We start from the raw sequence: 26,013 nt of genomic DNA on the forward strand, positions 1-26,013 counted from the left end.
CCTAGTAGGAAAAGGAAGGAGACATTATATCTGATAGATGAAAGTTTTTTAAGTCAGGAAAGGCATACTGGGTAGCCCCTTTTACAGCTTAAATGAAATATATCTTTTGAAATATAATTTCCATTTATTTAGTTTTTCTGTTTATTAGTTAGGACTTGTTGGGTTGTGAATAACAGAACTACAGTTTGACATAATCTGTGGAGAGAGAAATTACTGGTTCAATAACCATACAGGGTGAGGCAAAAGTAGGTTTACAGTTATGAGTACATACAAGTTTATTATATTATTAATTTATTACTTTCCATACAAACAACTGTAAACCTAGTTTTGCCCCATGCTGTATAATAGAAATGATATGGGTAGAGATGACCATAAGGTGTTAAGGTGGGAACTTGTCCATAATTAAGTCCTTCCTGTACTTCCAGTCTGCGCATACTTGTGTCATTTCTCCTACTGCTGATATGCTTCTTTATGTGGTAGGATCACGTTCCTGGCAGCATAATCTTATCTACCTAGAGCTGCATGTCGGTGACTCTAGATGGATTTGATCACATGCCCATCCCTTGACCAGTTCCTGCAGCTAAGGGCATGTGGTACTATGCTTAGTTTAGTCTAGGTCATGTGACATGCCTACTTACATGGCCAGGGGTCTGTTGGTAGAAAATAGACACCTAATGGGGTAGAGGAGGAGAAGGAGTTCTGGGCAGACACAAAGAAGATGCATTAAATTCTTAACCAGCCTTCTGATTATACATTTATTTTCCTAGGTACTTTATTTGTGGGAAACAGATGCCCTGTACTATGGACCTGAGTATTCCAAATACTGAAATGGTAAGTCCAATATTTTAAATAACTCAATTGGCTTTTTCGTTTTTGCTGGCATATAACAAATATTTGTTGAGCTGTTTACTAAAAAAGACACATCTGTGAGATGCTTATGCTTATAGTGTGGTAGTCTAAACAAATAAATGCAAAGGTGCTAAAGTAGAGGTACATCTGGGATGCAGTGAGAGCTGTGTCTAAGTCAGACTTTGGGATAATGGAAAGCCTTCCTGAAGGGAAGTTAATTGAGTGAAAAAATATGGGTTGGTTGGGTGGTATGCAGAAGGACTTAAGGCAGAACATGTGTGAGGCAGAGATGTGACCTGACCTACTTTGTGTGGGAAGCAAATAATTAGACACAGGATGAGTAGAGAGTACCTGAGGGGAAGTAGAGGAAGAGGAAGCTAGGGTTAGGTAAGGGGCCAGATCATAGAAGTCCTTGAATTCCAATTTCAAGGAATTGGAACTTTATGTTGAAAGCTATAGAGAGTCATTTAAGGAGTTTAAGCTGGACCTTTCAGGCTTGAAGTGCTTATGTAGTATCCAAGTGGATATGTTTGTTAGACAGTTAACTATATTGAAGTTGCTAGAGAATTCTTGGCTGGAGTCATACTTAAAGGTATTAAAGCCATGATTTTGGATGAACCTAGAAAAAGCTGGTGGAGCAGGAGGTCGGGATTTGAACCCAGGGGAGCAATGACATTGAAAGAGTAAGCAGAAGAAAATGAATTAGTGAAGGAGACTGAAAAGGGGCAGCCATAGAAAAACTAGTAGATGTAGGGGCCGATTACATTGGGTCAGGAAGTCAGCTGAAAGTGGGAAGTTGAAACAACAAATGTAAGCTGCTTTTTAAAAAAATTTCTCACTCGAGGACATTTTTCCATTTTTGTTTAGATAGAGTGGGAGGAAGAGAGAGGGAGAGAGAGAGAAACATCGATGTGAGAGAGACACATTGACTGGTTGCCTCCCGCACAACCCCGACCAGGGCTGGGGAGAACTGCATCTGAGGTATGTGCCCTTGACCGGAATCGAACCCGAGACTCATTGGTCCACAGGCTGATGCTCTAATTGCTGAGCCAAACTGGCCAGGGCTTGAGATCCTGTTTTTAGTCCTTTTGGTTATATACCCAAAAGTGAGATTGCTGGATCATACTATATTTTTAATTTTTGGAGGAACTGTTTTGCATAGCAGTTGCACCGTTTTACATTCCTACCAGCAATGCACAAGGGTTTCAGTTTCTCTGCATCCTCACCAACACTTGTTATTTTTCTTTTCTTTTTTTTACAGTGGCCATGCTAATGGATGTGAGGTGATATCTCATTATGGTTTTGATTTGCATTTCCATGATGATTAGTGATGTTAAGCATGTTTTCATATGCTTGTTGGCTGTTTGTATATCATCTTTGGAGAAAGGTCTGTTGATTCCTTTGCCCATTTTAAAAATTGAGGTACTTCTTTTTTTTTTTTGGTTGAAGTGTGGGAGTTCTGGATATTTTCTGGATATTAGCTGCTTATCAGATATGGTTTGCAAATATTTTCTCCTATTCTGTGTAGGTTGTCTTTTTACTCTGTTGATTATTTCCTTTGCTGCGCATAAATTACTAAGTTTGATTTAATCCTATTTGTTTATTTCTGCTTTTTTTCCCTCTGTGCTTTTGGTGCTGTGTATTGTACAAGAAATAATTACTAAATCTAGCATCATGAAGCTTTCCCTCATTGTTTTCCTTGTAGGAGTTTTATAGTTTCACGTCTTAAACCCATATGGAGTTAATCATTTAATGTGGTCTAAAGGGTTCAGCTTCATTCTTTACATGTGGATATCCAGTTATTCTAGCATCATTTGTTGAAACGACTGTTCCATCTCCATTGTTTAGATTTGCACTCTTGTCAAAGATTGTTTGACTATAGATGTGAGAGTTCTATAGTCTGTTCCATTGGTCTTATGTCTGTCTTTATGCCAGTACCACATTGTTTTGATTACTGTAGCTTTGTAATATATGTTACAATCAGGAAGTGTGAAGCGTCCAGCTTTATTTTACTTTCTCAAGTTTGCTTTGGCCATTCAAGATCCTTCTCTTAATTTTCACCTTTTTAAAATTTTCCTTTTATTTTCTTCCTTTTACTTGCAACATACTTGATTAAATTTTTCTTTTCTCAAAACTCATGTAGACACATGACCAGATATAACCTTCAAAATATGGCATGTGCCCTGCTTTATGAAAACTTGACATATTTGAATTCAAAATTTCAAAGTTAGGGTTGGTATTTGAATTAAAAAGATTTTTTACTTTGTAGAAGTAAACAAACCAGTTTACTTAAAGCATGGTACATTTTAAAAACTTGTGTTAGCAAAATGCTTAGACAAAGTAGTATAGTACATTGTACTCATGTATACCCACCCACCGCTTGGATGCAGCATTAATTTGCCACATTTGCTTTATCTAAATATCTTTTTTTTTTTTAATCCTCACTCGAGGACATTTTTGCATTTATCTTCAGATAGAGCAGGAGGGAGAGAGAGAGAGAAATATCAATGTGCCAGAGACACATCAACTTGGCTGCCACCCACACGACCCCATCCGGGGCCGGGGACAAAACGCAATCGAGGTACGAGCCCTTAGTGGGAACCGAACCTGGGACTCTCTGGTCTGCGGGCCAACACGCTAACCTCTGAGCCAAACCAGCCAGGGCACATTTGCTTTATCTAAATGTGTCTTTATACATGTGTATAAATTTTCTGAACCATTTTTAAAAGGAAATTAATAGTGGCAAATGAGATTTGAAAAAAAAAACACATTTTTATTTATTGATTTGTGAGTGAGTTAAGAGAGAGAGAGAAAGAAACTTCAATTTGTTGTTCTACTTATTTATGTATTCATTGGTTGACTCTTCTATGTGCCCTGATGGGGATTGAACCTGCAACCTTGGAATACTGGGATGATTGGGATGATGCTCTCATCAACTGAGCTACCCAGCTAGGGCGCAAATGGATTTTTTTCCCTGTTTGAATACTGTGCATTTGTGTTATGTATATATTTTGGATTTTGATAAAGTTCATTTATGGATTTAGCTTGAAATTTGCCATTTGGAAATAATGAAAAGACATATCTTTAATATATATTTTCCAGTTTTCTACATAACCACAGAACTATTATCATTCTATCAAAATTATCAATAATTCTCTAATATAAAATACTCATACCATATTCATATTTATACATTTGTTTCCAAAAGTATCTTTTACTGCTGTTTTTTTTTTTTTTTTTTAATCCTTACCAGAGGACATTTTTCCATTCTTTGTTCAAATAGAGCAGGAGGGAAAGAGAGGAAGAGAGAGAGAGAAACATCGACATGAAAGAGACACATCGAGTGGTCGCCACCCACACGACACAACCAGGGCCAGGGACGAACTGCAACCGAGGTACATGACCTTAGCGGGAACTGAACCCGGGCCTCTCTGGACCACAGGCCAACGCTCCAACCACTGAGCCAAACCGGCTAGGGCTATTGCTGTTTTTTAAAAATACCAAATTCCAGCCCTGGCCGGTTTGGCTCAGCAATTAGAACGTCGGCCCACGGACCAGTGAGTTGCGGGTTCGATTCCAGTCACGGGCATGTACCTCGGTTGCGATTCGTCCCAGGCCCTGGTTGGGGTCGTTTGGGAGGCAACCACTCGATGTGTCCCTCTCACATCGATGTTTCTCTCTCTCTCTCTCTCTCTCTTTCTTCCTCTCTCTCCCTCCCTCTCTATCTGAACAAAAATGGACAAATATCCTTGGGTGAAGATTAAAAAAAAACCAAAAACCAAATTTCAGTGGAGAGCTAGCTACCCATTGCATTTGGTTGTTATCTCATCTTTTTTATGATATAAGTATGTCTCTTACCTACTCAATCCCTTTACCTCCCTGCCTCTCCTCCCCTATGATATAGCTCTGTTGAGAATGTTTTATTAGCTGTGTTGAGAATGTTTGACATTTTGTGTTGCTGAACATTTCCTCATGGTGTAGTGTAACTTCTTCCTCTATCCCCTGTGTTTTCTGTACACTGGGAGTTAGATCTAAAAGTGTTTTAGATTCAAGTTAAACATTTTTGGAAGAGTACTTCATTTAGTAATGCTGTATACTCATATTGTTTCACATTAAGAGGCATATAATGTTTAGTTGTCCCACCATTTTGACACTATGTTTGATCACCAGACTAAGGTGGTAACAATCAGATCATTTTATTGTAAAGTTATGTTTTTCTTTTTTGCATTTAACAAGTAATCTGTGGCATGATACTTTGGCAACAGTTACATCTCTTATCAACCTTTCACCCAGTGACTAACTTTTATACTTTCTTACCTCATAACTTTAGATTTCATTGGTAACTGTTGATTCTTGATCAGTTCTTTAGTTATGGGTTATAAAATGGTAATTAGTTTTGGATTCTGTTTTTCCTTTTACATTCCTCTTACATAGTTTTCTTATATAGAGAAATTTCCCTCATTAACTAGGGCTATTCTGTTACCTTGAAATAATGTTTTACTTAAAAGGCAGAATAAATGCTTAGTTTTTCCCCCCTTATATAGCATTTCAAGATTGTAATAGTCACCTCCAATGATGGCAGATAGGTTGGTCTTTTTCTTTTTCTTTACTTTTGTGGCTTTCTCTTTAGAATATCATATATATTTATAAATAATACATACTTTTACCTGGCTGGTGTGGCTCAGTGGATTGAGTGTTGCCCCATGGCCTGAGAAGTCCTGGATCGATTTCCAGTAAGGGCACATACATGCCTGGGTTGTGGGCCTGATCCCCAGTGGGGGACATGCAGGAGGTAGGTAGCCAATAGACGTTTCTCTCTCTCTCTCTCTCTCTCTCTCTCTCTCTCTCTCTTCTTCTCTCTGTAAAAAAATCAATAAAACATATATTTTTTTAAAAAGTTCCTATCACTATAGGAAAGTGTGAGGATAGATATTGTGGGGAGTCAACAAGCAGTCTCTACCAAAGCTCTATATTATAAATGAATAACTTTGCTTATATAAAAAAAATTTACATACTTTTGGACTTTGATTTTAAGATTATAGTTGATGTTAACTTGCCTTTATTGTATATATTGTAATTCTTATATATATTTTTTATAGTAAGAAGATATTTTGGATAATAGCAAGAGCTGTAGAGTTTGCAGATATCAACTGTGGCCTTAATGAGCACATTGATAGCATCCAGACAGTAAGTAAGTATTGTTAAGTCATAGAGTATGAAGCTATTAACAGATTTTGTTAGTAGAATTTCTCAAAGAGTTTGTGGTTGCATAAAACATATTGAACCCAAAAAGCCCAAAGAACTATGTTGTGGTCCTGATTTTCCCATTTAACGTGTGTTTTAGTTTCTCTGCTACTAAAATGCCCATTCTTACTCATTCATATTTTACACATTGTTAGCCATTCACAAATATTATTTATACACCTATTTTGTATATGGGACTCAGGCTAAATGCCAGATTGGCGTATATGTCATAATCCAAGGAACATGGCTAATGTAGGAAATGTGATCAGACAGATGAAAATGAAAATTTATCGGTAAGACCAAGACTCTGAGGCTCTAAAATAAGTAAGAGTAATACTGGTAGTAAGTAATGAAAGAGTATAGAAAATGTTGAAGAATAATAGAGAAATACACCTTCCTGCATTCTTTGGGCAGAAGCTGTATATTGTTTAGCAACTGTCTTTTCCCCTTAAGTATATGTCTCAGAGATCTTTCTGGCTTTTATACACATCTGGTTTTGCATTCCACCTTAAACTATTTGATAGCTGCATAGTATTCAGAGGGTAATTTTGCCATAATTTATTTAATCATGCTCTTATCCATCAACATTTAGGATTTTTTTTTTTTTAAATCCTCACCTGAGGATATCTTTCTGTTATCTTCAGATAAAGTGGGAGAGAGAGAGAGGGAGAGAAAGGGAGAGAGAAAGAGAAACATTGATGTGACAGGGACACATCTACTGGTTGCCTCCTGCACGACCCCGACCAGGGCTGGGGATGAACCGCAGCTGAGGTATGTGCCCTTGACCGGATTCAAACTTGCGACTCATTGGTCCATGGGCCAACACTCGACCGCTGAGCCAAACTGGCCAGGGCAATATTTAGGATGTTTTTAATGATCTATTATAATAGTTCTTATGACAGATAAATACATTTAAGATTAGTCTGGCTGGTGTGGCTCAGTGGTTATGCATCGACCCATGCACCAAGAGGTCACTGGTTCAATTCCCAGTCAGGACACATGCCCAGGTTGTGGGCCTGGTCCCCAGTGGGGGGCATGTAGGAGGTGGCCAATCGATGTTCTCTTTCATCGATGTTTCTGTCTTTCTCTCCCTCTCACTTCCTTTCTCTCTAAAATCAATAACGGAAAAAAAAAGATTATTGGTTACCTTAATTTGTTTAAGTTTTCTATAATTGGTCTTTTTCAGTGAGTATCCTTTGTACCTTGATGAGATTTACCCTTACCTTTACCCTTATCGCAACACACTTAAAATCAACTTGTAGGTAACTTAATTTCCAGTAAAGATTGAATGTATTGGTTCTTGGTAGCATTTGTTTCTGAGGAAGACGTTTTCTGATCCTGTCTGGGATCATAGCATGTTTGTGTATTGTAACTTCCCTATGTATTCCTTATAGAGAGATGTTTTTTGTTTTTGTTCTTTTTCTGATGGTTTTAAAGAGCTAAAGCATTATTATATTTTACAGACAGTATCATTTTTCTTAGGCCTATTCTTCCTAGATGGTTGATACTGAGTATTAAATAGAATCTTTCTTGGTCATTATAGAAATTTATTTTCTAGATTTTTTTGCCCCCATAAAGGTGAGATTTTTAAAATTACTACTCCTTATATACATATAACAGATTTATTTATAAAGTTATATGGGAAACTTTTTTAATGTTGTGTTGATGATAGAAAGTTTCTTTTTAGAGGAAAGGTTTTTTTTTTTTCTTAAGTGGTATTTATTGGTATATCCACTGTAATGATATTACAGACCATTGCTGGACCACTATTAGAGTTTGTGTTTACTCTAATTCTAATTGTAGATTTTTTTATTCACTATGAATTTCTTCTTCAGTGGTTAAAAGAACATATGTCCTTATGTTAAATTGGTAACAAAGTTAAATTGGTAATTAGAAGGTAGTGTCAGCTAGGTATGGTTTTATACAAATGAGTTTCTTCACTATACTAATTATTAGTTGGAACTCAAAGTACCTAACATATAGTAGATACAAGGAAAAACTAGGGTTGATAAGACTTTACTCACCATGCTATAATATTTCGATGATAATCAGTAAGTAAGTATATATTGGTTAGGTTCTCTGTGAGGTTAAAATTGAATTATAGAGGTGGAAGAGCTTGGAAAATGTGTACATGAAATTGTTATGTTCGTGGTATCACTCTTAATAAAAATATATATTATTGGTTTTTAGGTTCTTCATTTGAGCCAGTCCTTTACATTTCTCTATAATATATAAAACCTTATTTAACCATCCTTATTAACCATATTGTTTTAGAATATACTCTCTATTTAGGTCAGGTATAATATAATACAGACGCTTACTTAAATTAGTATATTAATAAGGCTCTCTTTATAGAAAAAGGAAGAAACGTAAGATCAGGTGATAAAAGAGTTAAATATGAACATTACTTAAGTGAATAAGTGGCATTGAAATAAACTAGATACACAAAGTTAAATTGGTAATTAGAAGGTAGTGTCAGCTAGGTATGCTTTTATACAAATGAGTTTCTTCACTATACTAAATATTAGCTGGAACTCAAAGTACCTAACATATAGTAGATACAAGGAAAAAAAGGCATATATAGTTTGCAAGCTGGAGGAAGTATAGAGGAGATTCCAAGATTCAGCTTTAATCGATAATAGTGATGGTTTTTTTCCTTGATTATGAAGAATGTATGTATTATAGAAATACAAAAGTATTATATAACCAAATTGTGTGTTAAAAATAGTTACTTTTAACCCTGGGCCAGCTTGACTCAGTGGTTAGAGCGTTGGCCCATGGACCAAAGGAGTCCCAGGTCGATTCCAGCCAAGGGCACATACCTCAGTTGAGGTTCATCCCCAGCCCTGGTTGGGGTCTTACGGGTGGTAACCAACTGATGTGTCTCACTTACTTTGATGCCTCCTTCTCTCTCCCTCTTTCCCTCTCTCCCTCCCTCCCTCCCCCTCTCCCTTCTCCTCCCTCCCTCCCTCCCACTCTGTCTGAAGATAAATGTAAAAAATACCCTTGGTGAGGATTTATTTATTTATTTTTTTAAAGTTACTTTTAATCCTATTATCCAGAGATTTTTCCTGCCGGTCCAGTATTACAGTCTATCTAATCCGATCCCATTTGGGTGTCTCTATAAATTATATGTAGTTTTGTGTCTTGCTTTCTTTTTAGCACTTTTTAAAAATCTCCAATTAAATACTACCCAAATTATAGTTTTTTTAAATGTGTTTTTTTAATTGATTTATTTTTAGAGAGAGAAGAAGGGAGAGAGATAGAAACATCAATGTGAGAGAGAAATATTGATTGGCTACCTATTGCAAGCCCCCCACTGGGGATTGAGCCCACAACCTGGGCATGTGCCCCAACCAGGAATCGAACCAGGACCTTCTCAGCCCATGGAACGATGCTCAATCCACTGAGCCACACCAGTCCGGCTGAAATATAGTTTGTTTTCTTTTAATTTGTCATGAAGCCCTATGTAGTATGAATTATTTTATTTTATTTATTTATTTATTTTATCCTCACCCGAGGACATTTTTCCATTTTTTGTTCAGGTAGAGTGGGAGGGAGAGAGAGGAACAGAGAGAGAGAGAGAAACATCGATGTGAAAGGAACACATCGAGTGGCTGCCACCCGCACAACCGACCAGGGCCGGGGACAAACTGCAGCCGAGGTACGCGCCCTTAGCGGGAACCGAACCCGGGTCTCTCAGGACCGCAGGCCGATGCTCTAACCGCTGAGCCAAACCGGCCAGGGCTGAATTATTTTATTTTTTAAAAACTTATCTTTATTTTTGAATGTATAACAGATGTCTGCTCCTTTTTCCCCCATTAACCCCCTCCACCCCAATTCTGCCCCTCTCCTCTTTAATCTTGCCCCTCTCCTGCCTTCCCCACACTATTGTCTGTATCCAGTGGTTATGCATATATGCATAGACGTTCTTTGGTTTATCTCATCCCGCCCTCCCTCCCCACTTATCTTTGAGGTTCATCAGTACTTCTTAATTCCTTCATCTTTTTCATGTATCCCCCCAACCCCCTCCCTCTGGCAAGCAACAAAAAGTTCTCTGTATCTGTGAGTCTGTTTCTGTTCTGCTTGTTCATTTTGTTTGTAGATTCAATTGTTGACAGAGATATATTAATTACCATTTTATTGTTCATGTTTTTGTTCTTCTCCTTAAAGAAGACCTTTCAACATTTCATATAATACTGATTTGGTAGTGATGAACTCCTTTAGCTTTTTCTTATCTGGGAAATTCTTTACATGTCCATTGATTCTAAATGATAGCTTTGCAGGATAGAGTAATCTTGGTTGTGGGTTGTTGCTTGTCATCACTTTGAATACCTCTTGCTACTCCCTTCTGGCCTGCAAAGTTTCTTTTGAGAAATCAGCTGACAGTCTTATGGGAGCTCCTTTGTGGGTAACGAACTGCTTTTCTCTTGCTGCTTTTAAGATTATCTCTTTGTCTTTAAAAATTTTGGCATTTGCCTGTGGTCCAGAGAGACCTGTGTTCGGTTCCCACTAAGGGCATGTACCTCGGTTGCAGTTTGTCCCCGGCCCTGGTTGGGTTGTGCCGCTGGCGGCCACTCGATGTGTCCCTTTCACGTCGATGTTTCTTTCTCTCTCCCTCCCACTCTATATGAACAAAAAATGTCCTCGAGTGAGGAAAAAAAACAAACAAAAAATTTTGGCATTTTGATGATAATGCGTCTTGGTGTGGACCTCTTTGGGTTCATCTTGTTTGAGACTCTCTGTGCTTCCAGCACTTGTATGTCTGTTTCCTTCATTAAGTTAGGGAAGTTTTCTGTCATTAGTTTTTTCAAATAGGTTTTCAATTTCTTGCTCTCCCTCTTCTCCGTCTGGCACCCCATGATGTGAATGTTGGCACTCTTGAGGTTGTCTCAGAGGCTCCTTACACTGCACTCATTTTTTTTTTTTATTCTTTTTTTCTTTTTGCTGTTCTGATTTGGTATTTTTTTGCTTTCTTATATTCCAAATTGATGGTTTGTTTCTTGGCTTTACCTACCTTACTATTGATTCTCTATAAATTATTCTTTATTTTAGTTAGTACATCCTTCATTTCTGACTGGTTCTTTTTTATGCTCTTGGGGTCCTCACTATGTTCCTTAGAGGTCTCCTTAAGTTCCTTGAAGGTCTCACTAAGTTCCTTGAGCATCCTTATAACCAGTGTTTTGAACTCTGCATCTGATTGCTTGCTTATCTCCATTTTGTTTAGTTCTTTTCTTTCATTTGGGCATGTTTCTTTGTCTCCTCATTTTGGCTGTTTCCCTATGTTTGTTTCTATGTATTAGATAGAGTTGCTGTGTCTCCTAGGCTTTCTAGGGTGGCCTGTTATATAGTAGGTGTCTTATAGGGTCCAGTGTCACAGCCTCACTGATCACACAGCTAGGCCCTCGAGGTGCACCCCTAGTGTGGACTATACACCCTCCTTTTGTAATTGAGTCTTGATTGCTATTGGCACGTCAATGGGAGGGACCCACTTAGGCCGATCAGCTGCAAGGACTGGCTGTGCCCACTGACCACTGGCCCCTGACTACCCCAGAGGATCAGCTGTGTAGGGGCCCACCACACAGAGCAAGACTTACTTGAGCACAGTTCAAGTAGGCACTGAGTCCACTCATTGGGCGTGTCACTTGTGGAGGGGGTTGGGCGGTGGTGCCTCAAAGTGGTCTGACACTGTCTTCTGGGTGTATTGGCTCTGGGGCAAGGTCAGCCACTGCCTGTGTTCTATTCTGGGCCACAAAGTGATCTACCGATGGCTGCTTTCTGTGCTGGGCTTTGAGGTGCCCAGGAAAAGCCAAGTTGTGAACCAAGGGTGGCTGCTTCTAGTACCAGGCCTGGAGCCACTTAAAGAGAAGTATGGGGCTAATGGAGACCAGATACTACATGTTTGAGAGATTTTATGAAAAAGCAGGATCTAAGACATGCCAATCCTATGATAAAGCCACTGGAAACAACTTGTGTGGGCCCCAAAGTTGGGTGGGGCAGTGCCTCAGGGAATCACCAGGGCGGAGCAAACAGTGAGAGTCAGGTTGCTCCAGTCCCAGATATGGTGGCAGTCTGGTGCCTTGGGGAAGGGCTTATCAAAGGAACAAAGGCCTCCACCAGCATGTGAGTCTGAGAGAAAGCTGCCTCTTCAGCCCTTGTCCTGAGGCCAAACAACTCAGTTCTTTCTCGCTTGTCTCTGGTGCATTTCAAGCTGTCTCCCCTCTGAGCTCAGAGGGAGCAAGTCCAAGTAAGTCTGTGCGTGGGCCTTTTTTTTATCCTCACCCGAGGATATTTTTCCATATTTTGTACAGATAGAGTGGGAGGGAGAGAGAGGAAGGGAGAGAGAGAGAGAAACATCGACGTGAAGGGACACATCGAGTGGCTGCCACCCGCACGACCAACCAGGGCCGGGGACAAACTGCAACCGAAGTACGTGCCCTTAGCGGGAACCGAACCCGGGTCTCTCCAGACCGCAGGCCGACGCTCTAACCGCTGAGCCAAACTGGCCAGGGCTGTGCGCGGGCCTTTTAAGAGGAGCTTCCTGGGGCTCCAGTGGCTTCAGCCTCTGTCAGCCTCAGTTCCTGCTGGTTTTACAGCCAGAAGGTAAGGGAATTTCTCTTCCTGGCACTGGAGCCCTGAGTTGGGCACCTGGTGTGGGACGGGGACCCCCTCACTCCTCAGGGAGGACCTTCACAGCCAAGGTATCCTCCTGTTTTTTATCCGCCGCACGTAGGTGTGGGACCAGCATGTCAGCGCCTCCACCAGTCTTACCAGTTGCGGTGTAACTTCTTTAATTTCGTAGTTGTGGGACTTTCATTCAGCTCGATGTCAGGTGGTTCTAAATGATGGTTATTCTGTAGTTTAGATATAATTTTGATGTAGTTGTGGGAGTAGGTAACACCACATTTACCTACGCTGCCAACTTATGAAATATAGTTTTAATAGCTGTTTAAAGTTTTGTCTTATGAATCTAAAGGGATAATGTAGTTTGTGGAGTCTAAAGAATCTGGGTTCAGATCTAGTTTTGCTACTTAAGAGCCTTAAGCCTGATTTTTACTTTTTGTAGTCCTTAGTAATCTTATGTGTAAAATAGGCATGGTATTACTTACATTTTAAGAATTGAGTAGAATCATAATCTTTGTATTGTTGCTGGTGTATATTTTTATATAAATTATACTATCACCAGAAATTATTTTATTACTTCTTTTTCATCAAATATTTAGTTTTCATTTTTTTTTCTTTATCCTCACCTGAGGATATTTTTTCCCATCTTTTGTTCAGATAGAGTGGGAGGGAGGGAGGGGGGGAGAGAGAGAGAGAGAGAAACATGGACGTGAAAGGGACACATCAAGTGGCTGCCTCCTGCACGACCCCAACCAGGGACGGGGGCGAATCGAAACCGAGGTATGTGCCCTTGATTGGAATCGAACCCATGACTTATTGGTCTGTGGGTTGACATTCTAACCACTGAGCCAAACCAGCTAGGGCAGGTTAGACTTTTTAATGTTTATTCAATATTTCTTTCTTAGAAGTCTGTACCTATTGCTTTTCTGTTCTTGGTTCTTTTTTGGACTTTAATCCTTCATTCATTCAGCAGAAATTTAATGATTGTTTACTGTGTGCTAGACATTGTTTTAATATTGATATTTCTTTATAGCACTTATTGTAAGGTTTCTTGACAAGGAAGAAAGAGAAACGGAGCCGCTAAAGCGGGCAAGAAAGTTTTATTGGAGCACTCCTGGGTGAGGTTCGCTGGTCCGGGGGTTCGGGCGAGGGAAGTCATGCTGTTATGTCTGCCCAGGAAAGTTTTATAGGGGAGGTTGAGGAACGAAGAAGGGAGGTACTTGATCGGTCGAGAGTAAGGTGGGGTGATTCTGTATAGCAAATAGGGGGGTATTTGATTGGTGGTTTCGATTTCTCCTCAGGCCGTCCATTTCCCTGAAGTCATGTGACTCCTTGGAGCCTGCTGACCTTACATTCCGACCTTTTGTGTTAGATATGGGTGCTGTTTTTTGTCTGGCTGCTTCCTGCTGGGTAGGGGTGTTGTGGGGAGGGGAGGTCGGTGGTCAGCGGCTCAAACGGGAGTCGCTTGTAGGGGTGAAGTAGCATCTGTTTGACAGCTACTTGAGAGACCTTGCAGATGCGGCTTTGTAAAAATCTGAGCAAAGGAGGTGATCTGGCGCTGGAGAGAGGCTAGGGATGTTGCTGATGCCGCTACAGCTATGTGGAGTTTTCTTCCAGCTGGGAAGCAGATGTTACGCTGTGTCCTATTGCGCCACCTCCCATACCTGTGGCAACGAGGGAGAAGGCTAAAGAGAGCCCTACCAGGACTGGGAGAAAGACTGCCCTTTTTTCCTGGCGGGCCTGTTGGGATAGTAAATTCCGCTTGGCCATACATCATAAGTTGGGGTACTAGGGTAACCGGTAAGCAGGGAAAAGGGAATGAGGTGTTTATAGATTTAGTTAGGGTTTCATTGCACCAAAAGAATCCTTTAGGTGGTGCATTAAGTAAAGCAGTGACCATGATAGCAGAGTTGCAAGGGAGATGAGATGAGGAGGGAGAAGAGCCTCTGTAACAGATAGAGAAGTTTTGGGTGAGGAATTCCTGGAATAGGGGTACCTCTGTTAGTGGAGGATAGGGTTGGCTGGGCGGAATAGAGTCGTTGAAGCCCTGGGTTAGGGGAACTGCTGTGAGGGGTGAACAGCCAAGAAAAGCACACATGAAGCAGTCAGTAACATTACCCAGTCCGGAGTGATTCAAGATTTCTGCCTCTTGACGTATCAGGGCCAACCAAGAGAATGGGTCTTTTTGGGGTTGCAGGTGACTCTCCACGGCGGCTAAGGGGTAGCTGCCCATGTGTAGACTTTTTTTCTATACCTTTTACCCATTTCCCGTCCCAGGGGTCTTTAATGATGAGTTTAAATTTGGATGGCCCGAAGTAGTTAATGGCACAGGACCGGTAGAAGCAGCCTTCAAAAGTCTCGGGCCACCAGCAGCAGTGATCCCGGGTCTGTTTGTGAAGGAAACAAACCAGAACTACCGGAATTAGATGCGCTTTTTTATTTTTATTTTTTTTATCCTCACTCGAGGACATTCTTGCATTTATCTTCAGATAGAGCAGGAAGGGAAAAGGGAGGAAGAGAGAGAGAAACATCGACGTGAGAGAGACACACCGAGTGGCTGCCACCCACACGACCCCAACCAGAGCTGGGGACATACTGCAACCTATGCAGTTTGTCCCCGGCCCTGGTTGGTCGTGCAGGTGGCAGCCACTCGATGTGTCCCTTCACATCGATGTTTCTCTCTCTCTCTCTCCCTCCCGCTCTATCTGAACAAAAAATGGAAAAATGTCCTTGGGTGAGGATAAAAAAACAAACAAATAACAGACTGCAACCTAAGTACGTGCCTTTAGTGGGAACCGAACCCAGGACTCTCCGGTCCGTGGGCCAGTGCTCTAACTGCTGAGCCAAACTGGCTAGGGCTTAGGTGTGCTTTTCATTTTTGACATCTGGGCTGTGATTAGGAAGTGGATGTGGGTTGTCCCACCTTTAGTCCAGCTTTCTTGTACATAGAAACGCCAGACATAGGCCTGGATCTAGTTAGCCTTACTGGGAATTCCCGGAATAAGGATCAGGAGAAGGAGGGGCCAGTGGAGCCAGGCTGGAGTTCTAATAAGAGGATGCTGTCTCCTGGATGGAGGGGAACCGTGGGCTGGGCGCTGTTGGTGGTGGGAGGGTTTGATCTGCGTGTTCCTTCAAGAGGTGGCGGAGCAGTGATAGGAAGGGGAGATATGTGGCCAGAGGTGGGGGAGTTTATGGGGAAATGGTGGTTAATTAGAAACAGTGTCCCGTAAAGCAGTTCAAAGGGGCTGAGCCCTGTGAGGGCCCATGAGTAGCTCTAGTCCTGGTGAGAGCGAGAAGGAGAAAGACTGGCCAGGAGAGTTTGGCCTCAATAGGAAGTTTGATCAGGTGGTTAGACTTCTTGTGGTGGGGGTTAGAGAAACACCTAACAACTAAACAACTGTAGGTGACAGTCTTAGTATGAAGCTGGGCCTTAGTAGAGGAGATTTGGTATCCCTTGGAACCCAGGAAGTTTTGAAGGGTGGCGGTATGTTGTCTTGTGGAAAGTGAGGGGCCGCAGAGGAGGACGTCATTGACATATTGGAGGAGAGTACTAGGCTCAAGTGAACAGGAGCAAGGTCCCGCGCCAGGGCCTTCCCAAATAGGTGTGGGCTTTCGCGAAATCCCTGTGGCAGGACAGTCCAGGTGAGCTGCTGGGCTGTGTTTGTGTCTGGGTCCATCCAAGGCAAATAAAAAGTAGGAATTGGGGTGGAGAGGGACAGTAAAGAAAGCGTCTATGAGGCCTAGGATGGTAAAGTGAGTGATATCTGGTGGGATGTGTGAAAGTAGGGTGTAAGGGTTAGGGACTACTGGATGGAGGGGAACAACCACTTCGTTTATTAAACGTAGGTCCTGGACAAGGCAATAAGCCCCCGAGGGTTTTAGAAAAGGAAGGATAGGGGTGTTGCAGGGTGAGTCGGTGTGGACCAGTAGACCCTGACCTAGAAGGCGGGTTATTATAGGCTTGAGGCCTCGCGGTGGGCAGCTGAAATAGGAAATTGAGGCCTCGATGGGTTCTGAGAGGGCTCCTTTAGTTGGATATGAATGGGAGTATGGTGTGTGGCTACTGTCGGAGTAGAGGTGTCCCAGACCTTAGGGTCAACAGTATCTGGGGGAATGGGTGGGGTGTGAGAGAGAGAGAGAGGTTAGTGGTGGTGGGAGAGTCTTCGGCAAGGAGGGGTAAGAGGAGATTAGAGGAGGCCGACCAGTGAGATATCAATTAGATGGTAGCTCCAAGGCTGTAGAGTATGTCTTGGCCCAAAAGAGGTATTGGGCAAAAGGGCATGACTAGAAAGGACTGTGAGGATGGGTAACCTTCCAGAATGCACGAGAGAGGCTGAGTTCGAGGGGGAAAGGAGTTTTCCATTAATTCCCATAACTTAGACCTGAGAGGCCCAGAGTAAGATGGCAGAACAGAGAAGGTAGCTCCCGTGTCCACTAAGAATGAGATGGGCTCAGCAAGGGTGATATGGGTCCTTGAACCCGGGCTGCGTCAGTCGTCCATGAGGCAGAGGAGTTCAAGCGATAGGCCCGCTTGGCCGGTTTGTCCCCGGTGTGGAGGCGCTGAGTATGAGCCCGTCGCCTGGAAGGGACAATTGCTACGCAGGGACCAGGCTGGGCATGGTTTTTTTTTTTTTTTTTTTCAATCCTCACCCGAGGACATTTTTTCACTTTTTGTTCAGGTAGAGTGGGAGGGAGAGAGAGGAACAGAGAGAGAGAGAGAAACATCGATGTGAAAGGGACACATCGAGTAGCTGCCACCCGCACGACTGACCAGAGCTGGGGACAAACTGCAACCGAGGTACATGCCCTTAGCGGGAACCGAACCCGGGTCTCTCAGGACTGCAGGCCGACGCTCTAACCGCTGAACCAAACCGGCCAGGGCCTGGGCATGGTTTTATAGGTGGCCATGGGTATAGGCACTGACGAGCCCTGTGGCCTTTGTTGCCACATTTGAAACAGGCCCCTGGTGGGGTTCCCTTTGGTAGCCCAGAGACCTTATGTTCCTTAGGTCGGGCGTTCCCTGTACCCTGCCCATGCTTGGCTGTTGGCTTCAGGGCTGCTACTAGAGCCTGAGTTTGGAGGTTTACCTTCTGCTGCATTCGGGCCTGACGTGTGGCCTCAGCCTAGTGTTCCTGGGCATTAAAGACTTTACATGCCATGTTTATCAGGTCTCGGCTGGGGTCTGAGGGCTCTCCTCTGCCTTTTTTAGTTTCTTTCTAATATCTGGAGCTGATAGGGAGATAAAATGTGTAGCTAGGACTGTAGCCCCTGCCTCAGAGGCAGGGTTTAGTCAGGTGTGGAGAATCATAGCATTGGTCACATGATTTAGAAAAAGTGCCAGATTTTCATCAGGTCCCTCCCTGAGTGATCTCCCTTAGTCTGTAGTGAGGTATCTGAATTCTTTGGCAAAGGCGGTGGGGCTAGTCGAGTAAGACCCTAAGCATTTTTCAATGGCAGATAGGTCTGAAAGAGAGAAGGGAACATGGACCCGAATTACCCCTTCTGTTCTCGGAGAGGGCAGAGAAGGCTGACTTCTTCCTGTGAGGCACCATGTGATTGGGTGTGGGCGCCGACAGGGGAGGGGAGAGCGGGGTCTGAGGCTGGAGGCAAAGAGGAGTTAGGGGATGATGGACCTAGATATGGAGGAGGAGAATTGGGAGTGGGATCATGCCGGATAGGGGGCAGAGAAATTTCTTCTGGGGTGTCAGCAAATGAGGAAAGGTCAGGAGTGGAGGGGTTGGAGGGGTGTCCTTGGCTAGGAGGACCTGAGCCGTGGAGCAGGAGGCACACAGGTTAGGACGGGAGTGCAAGTACCAAAAGGCCTGAATGTCAGGGATTTCCGACCATCTCCCATTTCTTTGGCAAAAGTTTTGTAAGTCGGTGAGTGTATTAAAATCGAAAGTCCCCCCAGGAGGCCATCTAGATAGATTGTCTAGTGGATATTGTGGCCAGGCCACGGTGGAGAAGAAGGTAAGTTTCTTCTTTAGAGAGGGATCTATTTTTGAGAGATTTTAGTATGAGACACCCTAGAGGTGTCTCCGAGTCCCGTCGAGATTCCTGATTGCCCATGGTCAGCCTCAGTTCCGGAGTGATCAGAGATGAGAATTGGCGTCTCGCAACTCCATCTCTGGTCACTGGACAGACGGATAGGGTGGGGAGTGTCCGAGACGTCTCCGCGGAGCCCCACACACCCGGAACAGATAGGAGGTCCCTGATGTGGCTGCGATTGCAGACAGGGAGCCCCGGAGACTGAACGAACTGAGGGGAGGCTAAGGGCCAGGGGGACTTGCCACACTGTATGTCGGTCAAACTGGATAGGAGGTCGGTGGTCCCTGGTCTTCCTCAGGAGAGAGGGAGAGAAGCGGGCCAGGAGGGCTCAAGCTCCTCCCGGGTTTCAGCACCAAATGTAAGATTTCTTGCCAAGGAAGAAAGAGAAACAGAGCCGTAAAAGCAGGCAAGAAAGTTTTATTGGAGCATTTCCAGGTGAGGTTTGCTGGTCCGGGGGTTTGGGTCAGGGAAATTGTGCTGTTATGTCTTCCCAGAAAAGTTTTATAGGGGAGGTTGAGGAACGAAGAGGGGAGGTACTTGATTGGTGGTTTCAATTTCTCCTTGGGCCGTCTCTTTCCCTGAGGTCATGTGACTCCTCAGAGCCTGCTGACCTTACACTTATTATTTAGTTTAGTGATAGAAATGCAAGAGTGAACATAATTGACAAAAACATTTGCCTTCAAGGAGCTTACTTCTAGTTCAGGGTATATAGACATTAAATAAAATAACAACTAAATTATAGCGTGATAAATGCTTTGGAATAAAAAACGAGTAAAAGGGAGATGGAGAGAATGTGTGTATGTGCAATTTTACGTAGGGTGCTCAGGGAAAGCCTCACTACAGAGGGGCCACCAGTAAGTCTTGTGAGGAATGAGCCAGGCAGATATCTGGGGAACTGCACTTCCAGCTAAGAATCAAGTGAAATGGCAGTGAAGTAGGACAAGCTGGGTGAGTTTAGGAAAGAGCAAGAAAGAGAATAGCAAGACATAATTTGAGAGAGTTTTTAGTGTTTAGGATCTTAGCTAGGCCATTTTAAGAAGTTTGTTTTTACTCTGCATGAAATACAGCATGATGGGAGGTTTAAAACAAAGGAGTGAGTGACGTGATTTGACTTTTGATCTGCTGATTCAACACAGTCCCCATCAACATTCCATCTGGCTTCTTCACAGAAATTGACAAGCTGATTTTAAAATTCACATGGAAATGTAAGGGGCCCAGAATTGTCAAAACAGTCTTGGAAATGAAGAACGAAGTGGAAAATTCACATTTTCTAATTTTATTTTATTTTATTTTTATCCTCACCTGAGGACATTTTTCATTTTTTCTTCAGATAGAGTAGGAGGGAGGGAGAGAGAGAGAGAAACATAGACATGAAAGGGACACATCGAGTGGCTGCCACCCGCACAACCCAACCAGGGCTGGGGACAAACTGTAACCGAGGTACATGCCCTTAGGGGGAACCGAACCCGGGTCTCTCTGAACCACAGGCTAACGCTCTAACCGCTGAGCCAAACTGGCCAGGGCACATTTCCTAATTTTAAAACTTACTACAAAGCTATAGTAATCAAGACAGTGTGATGCTAGCGCAGAATAAATATATAGACCAATGAAATATAATTGAGAGTCCAATAATAAATTCTTACACTTACGGTCAGTTGTATTTTGACAATGGTGCCAAATCGATTCAGGGAAAGAATAGTCTTTTCAAAAAATGGTGCAGTGATACCTCGTTTCTCGAACATAATTTGTTCCAGGAGGACGGTCGAGAACCAAATTGTTCGAGAACCGAAGCAATGAAACCCAATAGGAAATAATGGAAACTGGATTAATTCGTTCCAAGCCCCAGAAAATGCCTATTTACTGGCCTAATTTGTATATAATATGTAGAAAAACATAAGTCTCAACAAGAAATAAAAGTGTACAGTATGTCTAAGGGTTAAATTCAGTGTAAAGCGTGACTCTCTCCACAAAGCGTGACTCTCTCTCTGCACTCACACTGATGACGCAAGCAAGGCGCGCTGGGCCGAATGAACGCCATTCGGCTCAACTCGGCTCATCTCGGAAGTTCGAGTTCCAAATATTTGTTCGGATTCCAAGACAAAAGTTTCTCGAATCTCCTGGTCGAATACCGATTTGGTCGAAATCCGAGGCGTTCGAGAACCGAGGTATCACTGTATCTGTAATAAAAAAAATAAAGTACTAAAAAAACGATGCTGGATAACATGAACAATAATTAACTTGGCTCCCTATCTCATACCATACACCAAACCTAACTCAAAATGGATTAAAGACTGAAATATAAGAGCTAAAACTGTAAAACTCTTAGAAGTAAACATAGGCATAAATCTTTGTGACCTGGGGTTAGGCAAAAGTTTCTTAGATAGGACAGCAAAAATGTAAGTGACAAAAGAAAAAAAAAATAGATAATTCATTTTCAAAGGATACCATCAAGAAAGTGTGAAGACAGCTCATAGAATGGGAGAAATTATTATTATTTTTTTTATTATTTTAAAAATTTATCTCTATTTGTTGTAGCGCAAGAGAACTGAGAGACCACCAGAGCCGAATTAAAGCCAGTGACTGATCCCGAGGCTCGGAGACCAGCCCTGGCGCCTCCAAATATTGTGGTGCTCCAGAGTCAAAGAAAGACCACTAGAGAATTGAAGTCCAAATAAGAGCCGTTTATTAGCCGGCCTATGTCTGATTCCCGTACACCCGTGACGGAGCTTTTGGAGATCAGTCCCGACATGCTTTGTTACATGCCTTTTATACCTCTTCCCGGTAAATAGGATCTTCTTGATACAATGCCCAGGGCCACAGCAATGCTGTATAGAATTAGTTTGCCTTGCCGATAACAGGAACACCCAGTTTTCAGGTATTTCAAGGTACATTGGGTCACCCTTAGCCCCGAGCTGCACAAACACAATGCAAGCCTGATTCCTTGAGATAGTGGGGGAGGTCGAGTTTCTGACTCAAGACCTCCGGGCTCTGTGGACTCTGTCTAGACACGTAGCCAGCTGCCAACAATTTCTTGGTTCAGGGAGTTTTCCAGTATACTGAGGTTTTTTGACTAAACAGGTTCAGCTAGAAGGCACACAGTGACTTTCCTAATCATCAATTATGGAGCAGCACAATAATTTACCAATCATCAATTGTGGGGTTATAAACATGCCAGCACACTACCAGTCTCGATGTGGCTGCTTCTTTAATTTCGTAGTTGTAGGACTTCCCATTCAGCTTGATTTCAGGTGGTTTTGAATGATGGTTGTTCTGTAGTTTAGTTGTAACTTTGATGTGGTTGTAGGAGGACGCGATACCACATTTACCTATGCTGCCATCTTGACTGGAAATCTGCTCAGAATGGGAGAAATTATTTGATAAGGGACTTATATCTAGAATGTAGAAACAACTCTTGCAGCTCAATGATATAGATAAGTCAACCTTAAATTTGAAAATAGGCAAAAGATCTAAATAGACATTTCTTCAAATGGCATCATGCACATGTAATGATTGTCAACATTAGTCACTAGGGAAATACAAGTCAAAATCACAAAGTTGCCATTAGGATGGCCACAATAAAAAGACGGACAATAATATGTTTGGTGAGGGCATAGAGAAATGGAAGCCCACATACATTGTTGTTGGAATTGAAAAAGGGTGCAGCCGCTTTGGAAAAATGGTCTGGCAGTTCCTCAGAAGGTTTCAGCATAGAGTTACCATATGACATGAATCTATTTTGAATTTAGAACTGGCAAGATTTGTTGAATGATAAGACAGGAAGTGTGAGGGAAAAAGGGGCCAAAAAAGATTTAGTTTTTTGATCTGAGCAACTGGAAATTGCCGTTAGCTGAGATTGAAAGGACTGTAGTTAGGGCAGGTCTGCAGTGGAGTGTCATATCACTTTTAGACATGCCTGGTGTGAGAGTCTATTAGATACACAGTGTGGAGGCATGCAGTGAGTAGTTTGATGTGGTTGGTAGAGTCAGGGGAGAAGTGTAGTTGGAGATGTGAATCTGTTAACGTTTTGTTTTAGTATTTAGAAAGCCAGCCATGAGATTGGGTGAGATCACCAAAGGAGTGGGTTAGGAAGGGAAAAAGAGATCCTAGAGCTAAGTTCTTGAGCACTTACTGTACTGTTTTCAAGTTGAGTAATGTGAAAATTCTGAGAGTGTCCTTAAAATGTTATTCAGAGGAGGGATTTATCAGCTGTGTAAATGTTGTGATAGGTCTGGCCATTAGATTTAATTTTATTTTTTATTGTTGCTGGTAAAGAGAAATATAGTCCAGCAACCTTGCTAAATTATTTGGGTAATCTAACAGGTAACCTGTAGTTTCTATTGGATTGTATATGCACTCAGTTGTATTGTCTGTGAATAATGATAGTTCTATTTTTCTTTTCCAATCCTATGTCTTTCCTTTTCAGGTCTTTTTTTTTTTTTGGTACGTGCCCCTTATGGGAACCGAACCCAGGACTCTGGTCCACAGGCTGACGCTCCAACCGCTGAGCCAAACTGGCCAGGGCTCCTTTTCAAGTCTTAATAGTCTGGCTACCACTTCAGGTACACTGTAGCGATGTAGAATAGAAATGGTGATAGCAGTCATCCTTGTCTGATTGCAGAGGGAAAGCTTTTAGCATTTCACAACTAAGTACAAGGTGTGTGTGTTTTTTTTTGTTTGTTTTTTGGTAAATATCTTCATTAGTTCCTTTCTATTTTTAGTTTGTGCAGAATTCTTTTTTTTGTCTTGAGTGGATGTTTACATTCTCAAATGGTTTTTCTGTATATGTTGAGCTGGTTATGTGATTTTTCTTCTTTGTTTTGTTAATGTCAGGGATTGCATTGATTGATTGATTTTCATATATTAAGCATATATTATAATAAATTCAGGTTATGCATTATTTTATAAATCACTAATTTAATTTTTATATTTTATATATCAGTCATAATTTATGTATCACTACTTTATAATTTGTTTAGAAATTTTGCATCTATTTTCATGGATGAAATAGGCCTGTAATTTTTCTTTTTTTTAATGTCCTTGCAAGGTTTTGTTATCGGGTTTATGCTGGTCTTGTAAACTGAGTTAGGAAGTGTTTTCTCCTTTTCTGTTCTCTGGAACACTTTGTATGAGAATGATATTAGAGGCTAATTAGTGGAATTTACTGATGAAGCTATCTAGACCTAGACTTTTGTTGGGGGGAAGGTTTGAAGTTACAGATTCCATTTCTTAAATATATATAGAATGATCAGATCTTGTTTCTTTTATCAGATATGATATGGCATATTAAAAAAATAACATATGCATTTCATTTAAAGCTTAAAATTTACTGGCATAAAATTATTTATAATATTCTCTTATCTTTTTTTATAATGTATCTGTGCGCTTGGTAGTGATATATCCCCTTCTTCATTTCTGATATTGGTTATTTGCACTTTCTCTTTTTCTTGATCACTCTTACCAGGGATTTATCATTAACACTAGTTTTTTTAAAAGGTTTTTTTATTTCGAAGAACCATCTCTTGACTATGTTGATTCCTTTTACTGTATATTTGTTTACTATTTTCTGTTTGCTCTGTATTTTTTTCTTTTTTCTAGTTTCTTTGGATATGATTTGCTGTTTTGTTTTTTCTTCTTAAGTGCTTAGATTGGATGCTTATATCGTTGATGTTTCCGCCTGTCTTTTCTGATATATGCATTTGTATGCATCTTCATTTATGCATGACTTTAGTTGTATCTCACATATTTGGATATGTAACATTTTTATTTGTTTTAAAATATTTTCTAATTTACATAGTATATTCTTCTTTGATTCATATGTAGAAGTGTATTAATTTTTAAACAATTGAGTTTTCTAGTTATATGTGTGCTAGATTTCTAGCATAGTTTCCTATGTATTTGAAAATAAAGTGTACTCTGATTATTGGGTCCAGTGTTCTATAAATATTAAGTGAAGTTATATTAATTAATTAATTGGTTAATTTTTAAAATCCTCACCCAAGGACATTTTTGCATTTATCTTCAGATAGAGCAGGAGGGAGAGAGGGGAAAGAGAGAGAGAAACATCGACATGAGAGAGACACCTTAAGTGGTTGTCACCCACACAACTCCAGTCGGGGCTGGGGATAACTGCAACTGAAGTGCATGCCCTTAGCGGGAACTGAACCTGGGACTCTCTGGTCCACGGGCCGATGCTCTAACCGCTGAGCCAAACCGGCCAGGGCTATTTATTATTTACTTATTTATTTACAAAGGGAACTGACATTAAAAAAAATTTTATTGATTTTTTTTTTTTTTTTTGCCTTTTAGAGAGGAAGGGAGAGAGGGAGAGAGCTAGAAACATTGATGAGAGAGAAGCATCAACATCAATTGGCTGCCTCCTGCATGCCCCCTACTGGGCATCGAGCAACCTCGGCATGTGCCCTGTCTGGGAATCGAACCAGCGATCTCTTGGTGAATGGGTCAGTGCTCAACTACTGAGGCACATCATCCGGGAGTGAAGTTATATTTATTGCATGGCTCAAATCTTCTGTTTTTTTCCTCCTCCATTGTGGGGGGTGGGGTGGTGGTGGCTTCTGTTCTAATATTTACAGGGAGGGGTTTTATTAGCTGAATACAAACTTAGAATCGCTATATCTTCCTGGCTAATTGGACCTTTAATCATTGCCTTTAGTAACATGTAGGTTAATGGAGATTTGGCTAAGAACAATTTAAGTGTAGTGGTAGCAATAATGGAGGCAACATCCTGTTTAAGAAAGAATGGAAGGAGAGAAATTGGAAATAATTGCCATATGTTATTTTCTCCCATTTTTTCTGATATACAGGCATTTTACATTTAAATGTGCCCAAATGTGTTACTACTTTCAAAAAATTATTTCCTGTTTTGCTTATAAAGCTTCTTCCTAAGATGGGATATTCATTTGCCCCATGGAACTTAATGTTCTATAGACCTTTATACATTGCTGAAAAATTTCACCAACCAACTGAGCCACACTGGCCAGAGCAAGGAACTGAGTTTTTAATATATGAGCTTTTTCTTTCAAAATTAAAACTTTTTTATTTTGAGATTATAGGTTCACATGCAGTTGTAATAAATAATACAAAGAAATCTGTGCTTTTTATCCAGTTCCCCCAATGAAACATATTTGCAAAACTATAGTATGGTATCAGAACCACTATATTGACATTAATATAGCCAAGATGTGGAATATTTCCATCACCACAAGAATCTCTAAAGTTTCTGTACCCACT

The 26,013-nt window shown here is 41.4% G+C and overlaps 1 protein-coding gene across 28 annotated transcripts in view; it reads left to right on the plus strand.

Annotated features, from left to right (window-relative positions):
* The first annotated feature begins 798 nt into the window (after window positions 1-798).
* N4BP2 (NEDD4 binding protein 2) overlaps window positions 799-26,013 on the plus strand; it is a 90,494-nt gene continuing 65,279 nt past the window's right edge. For 10 of the 28 annotated variants that reach the window (XM_036264271.1, XM_036264296.1, XM_036264287.1 and 7 more), the window contains exons 1-2: window positions 2,191-2,236; window positions 5,949-6,036. In XM_036264271.1, coding sequence (XP_036120164.1) covers window positions 2,199-2,236; window positions 5,949-6,036 — 126 coding nt within the window. In that variant the 5' untranslated portion in view covers window positions 2,191-2,198. Of the gene's footprint in view, window positions 832-2,110; window positions 2,133-2,190; window positions 2,272-5,550; window positions 5,642-5,948; window positions 6,041-13,750; window positions 13,836-21,300; window positions 21,547-26,013 lie in introns of those variants that run through there. The other 18 variants (XM_036264319.1, XM_036264388.1, XM_036264455.1 and 15 more) reach the window with 13 other exon arrangements.

Source organism: Molossus molossus, unplaced genomic scaffold (assembly GCF_014108415.1).
Source record: "Molossus molossus isolate mMolMol1 unplaced genomic scaffold, mMolMol1.p scaffold_m16_p_1, whole genome shotgun sequence".
NCBI lineage: Eukaryota > Metazoa > Chordata > Mammalia > Chiroptera > Molossidae > Molossus > Molossus molossus.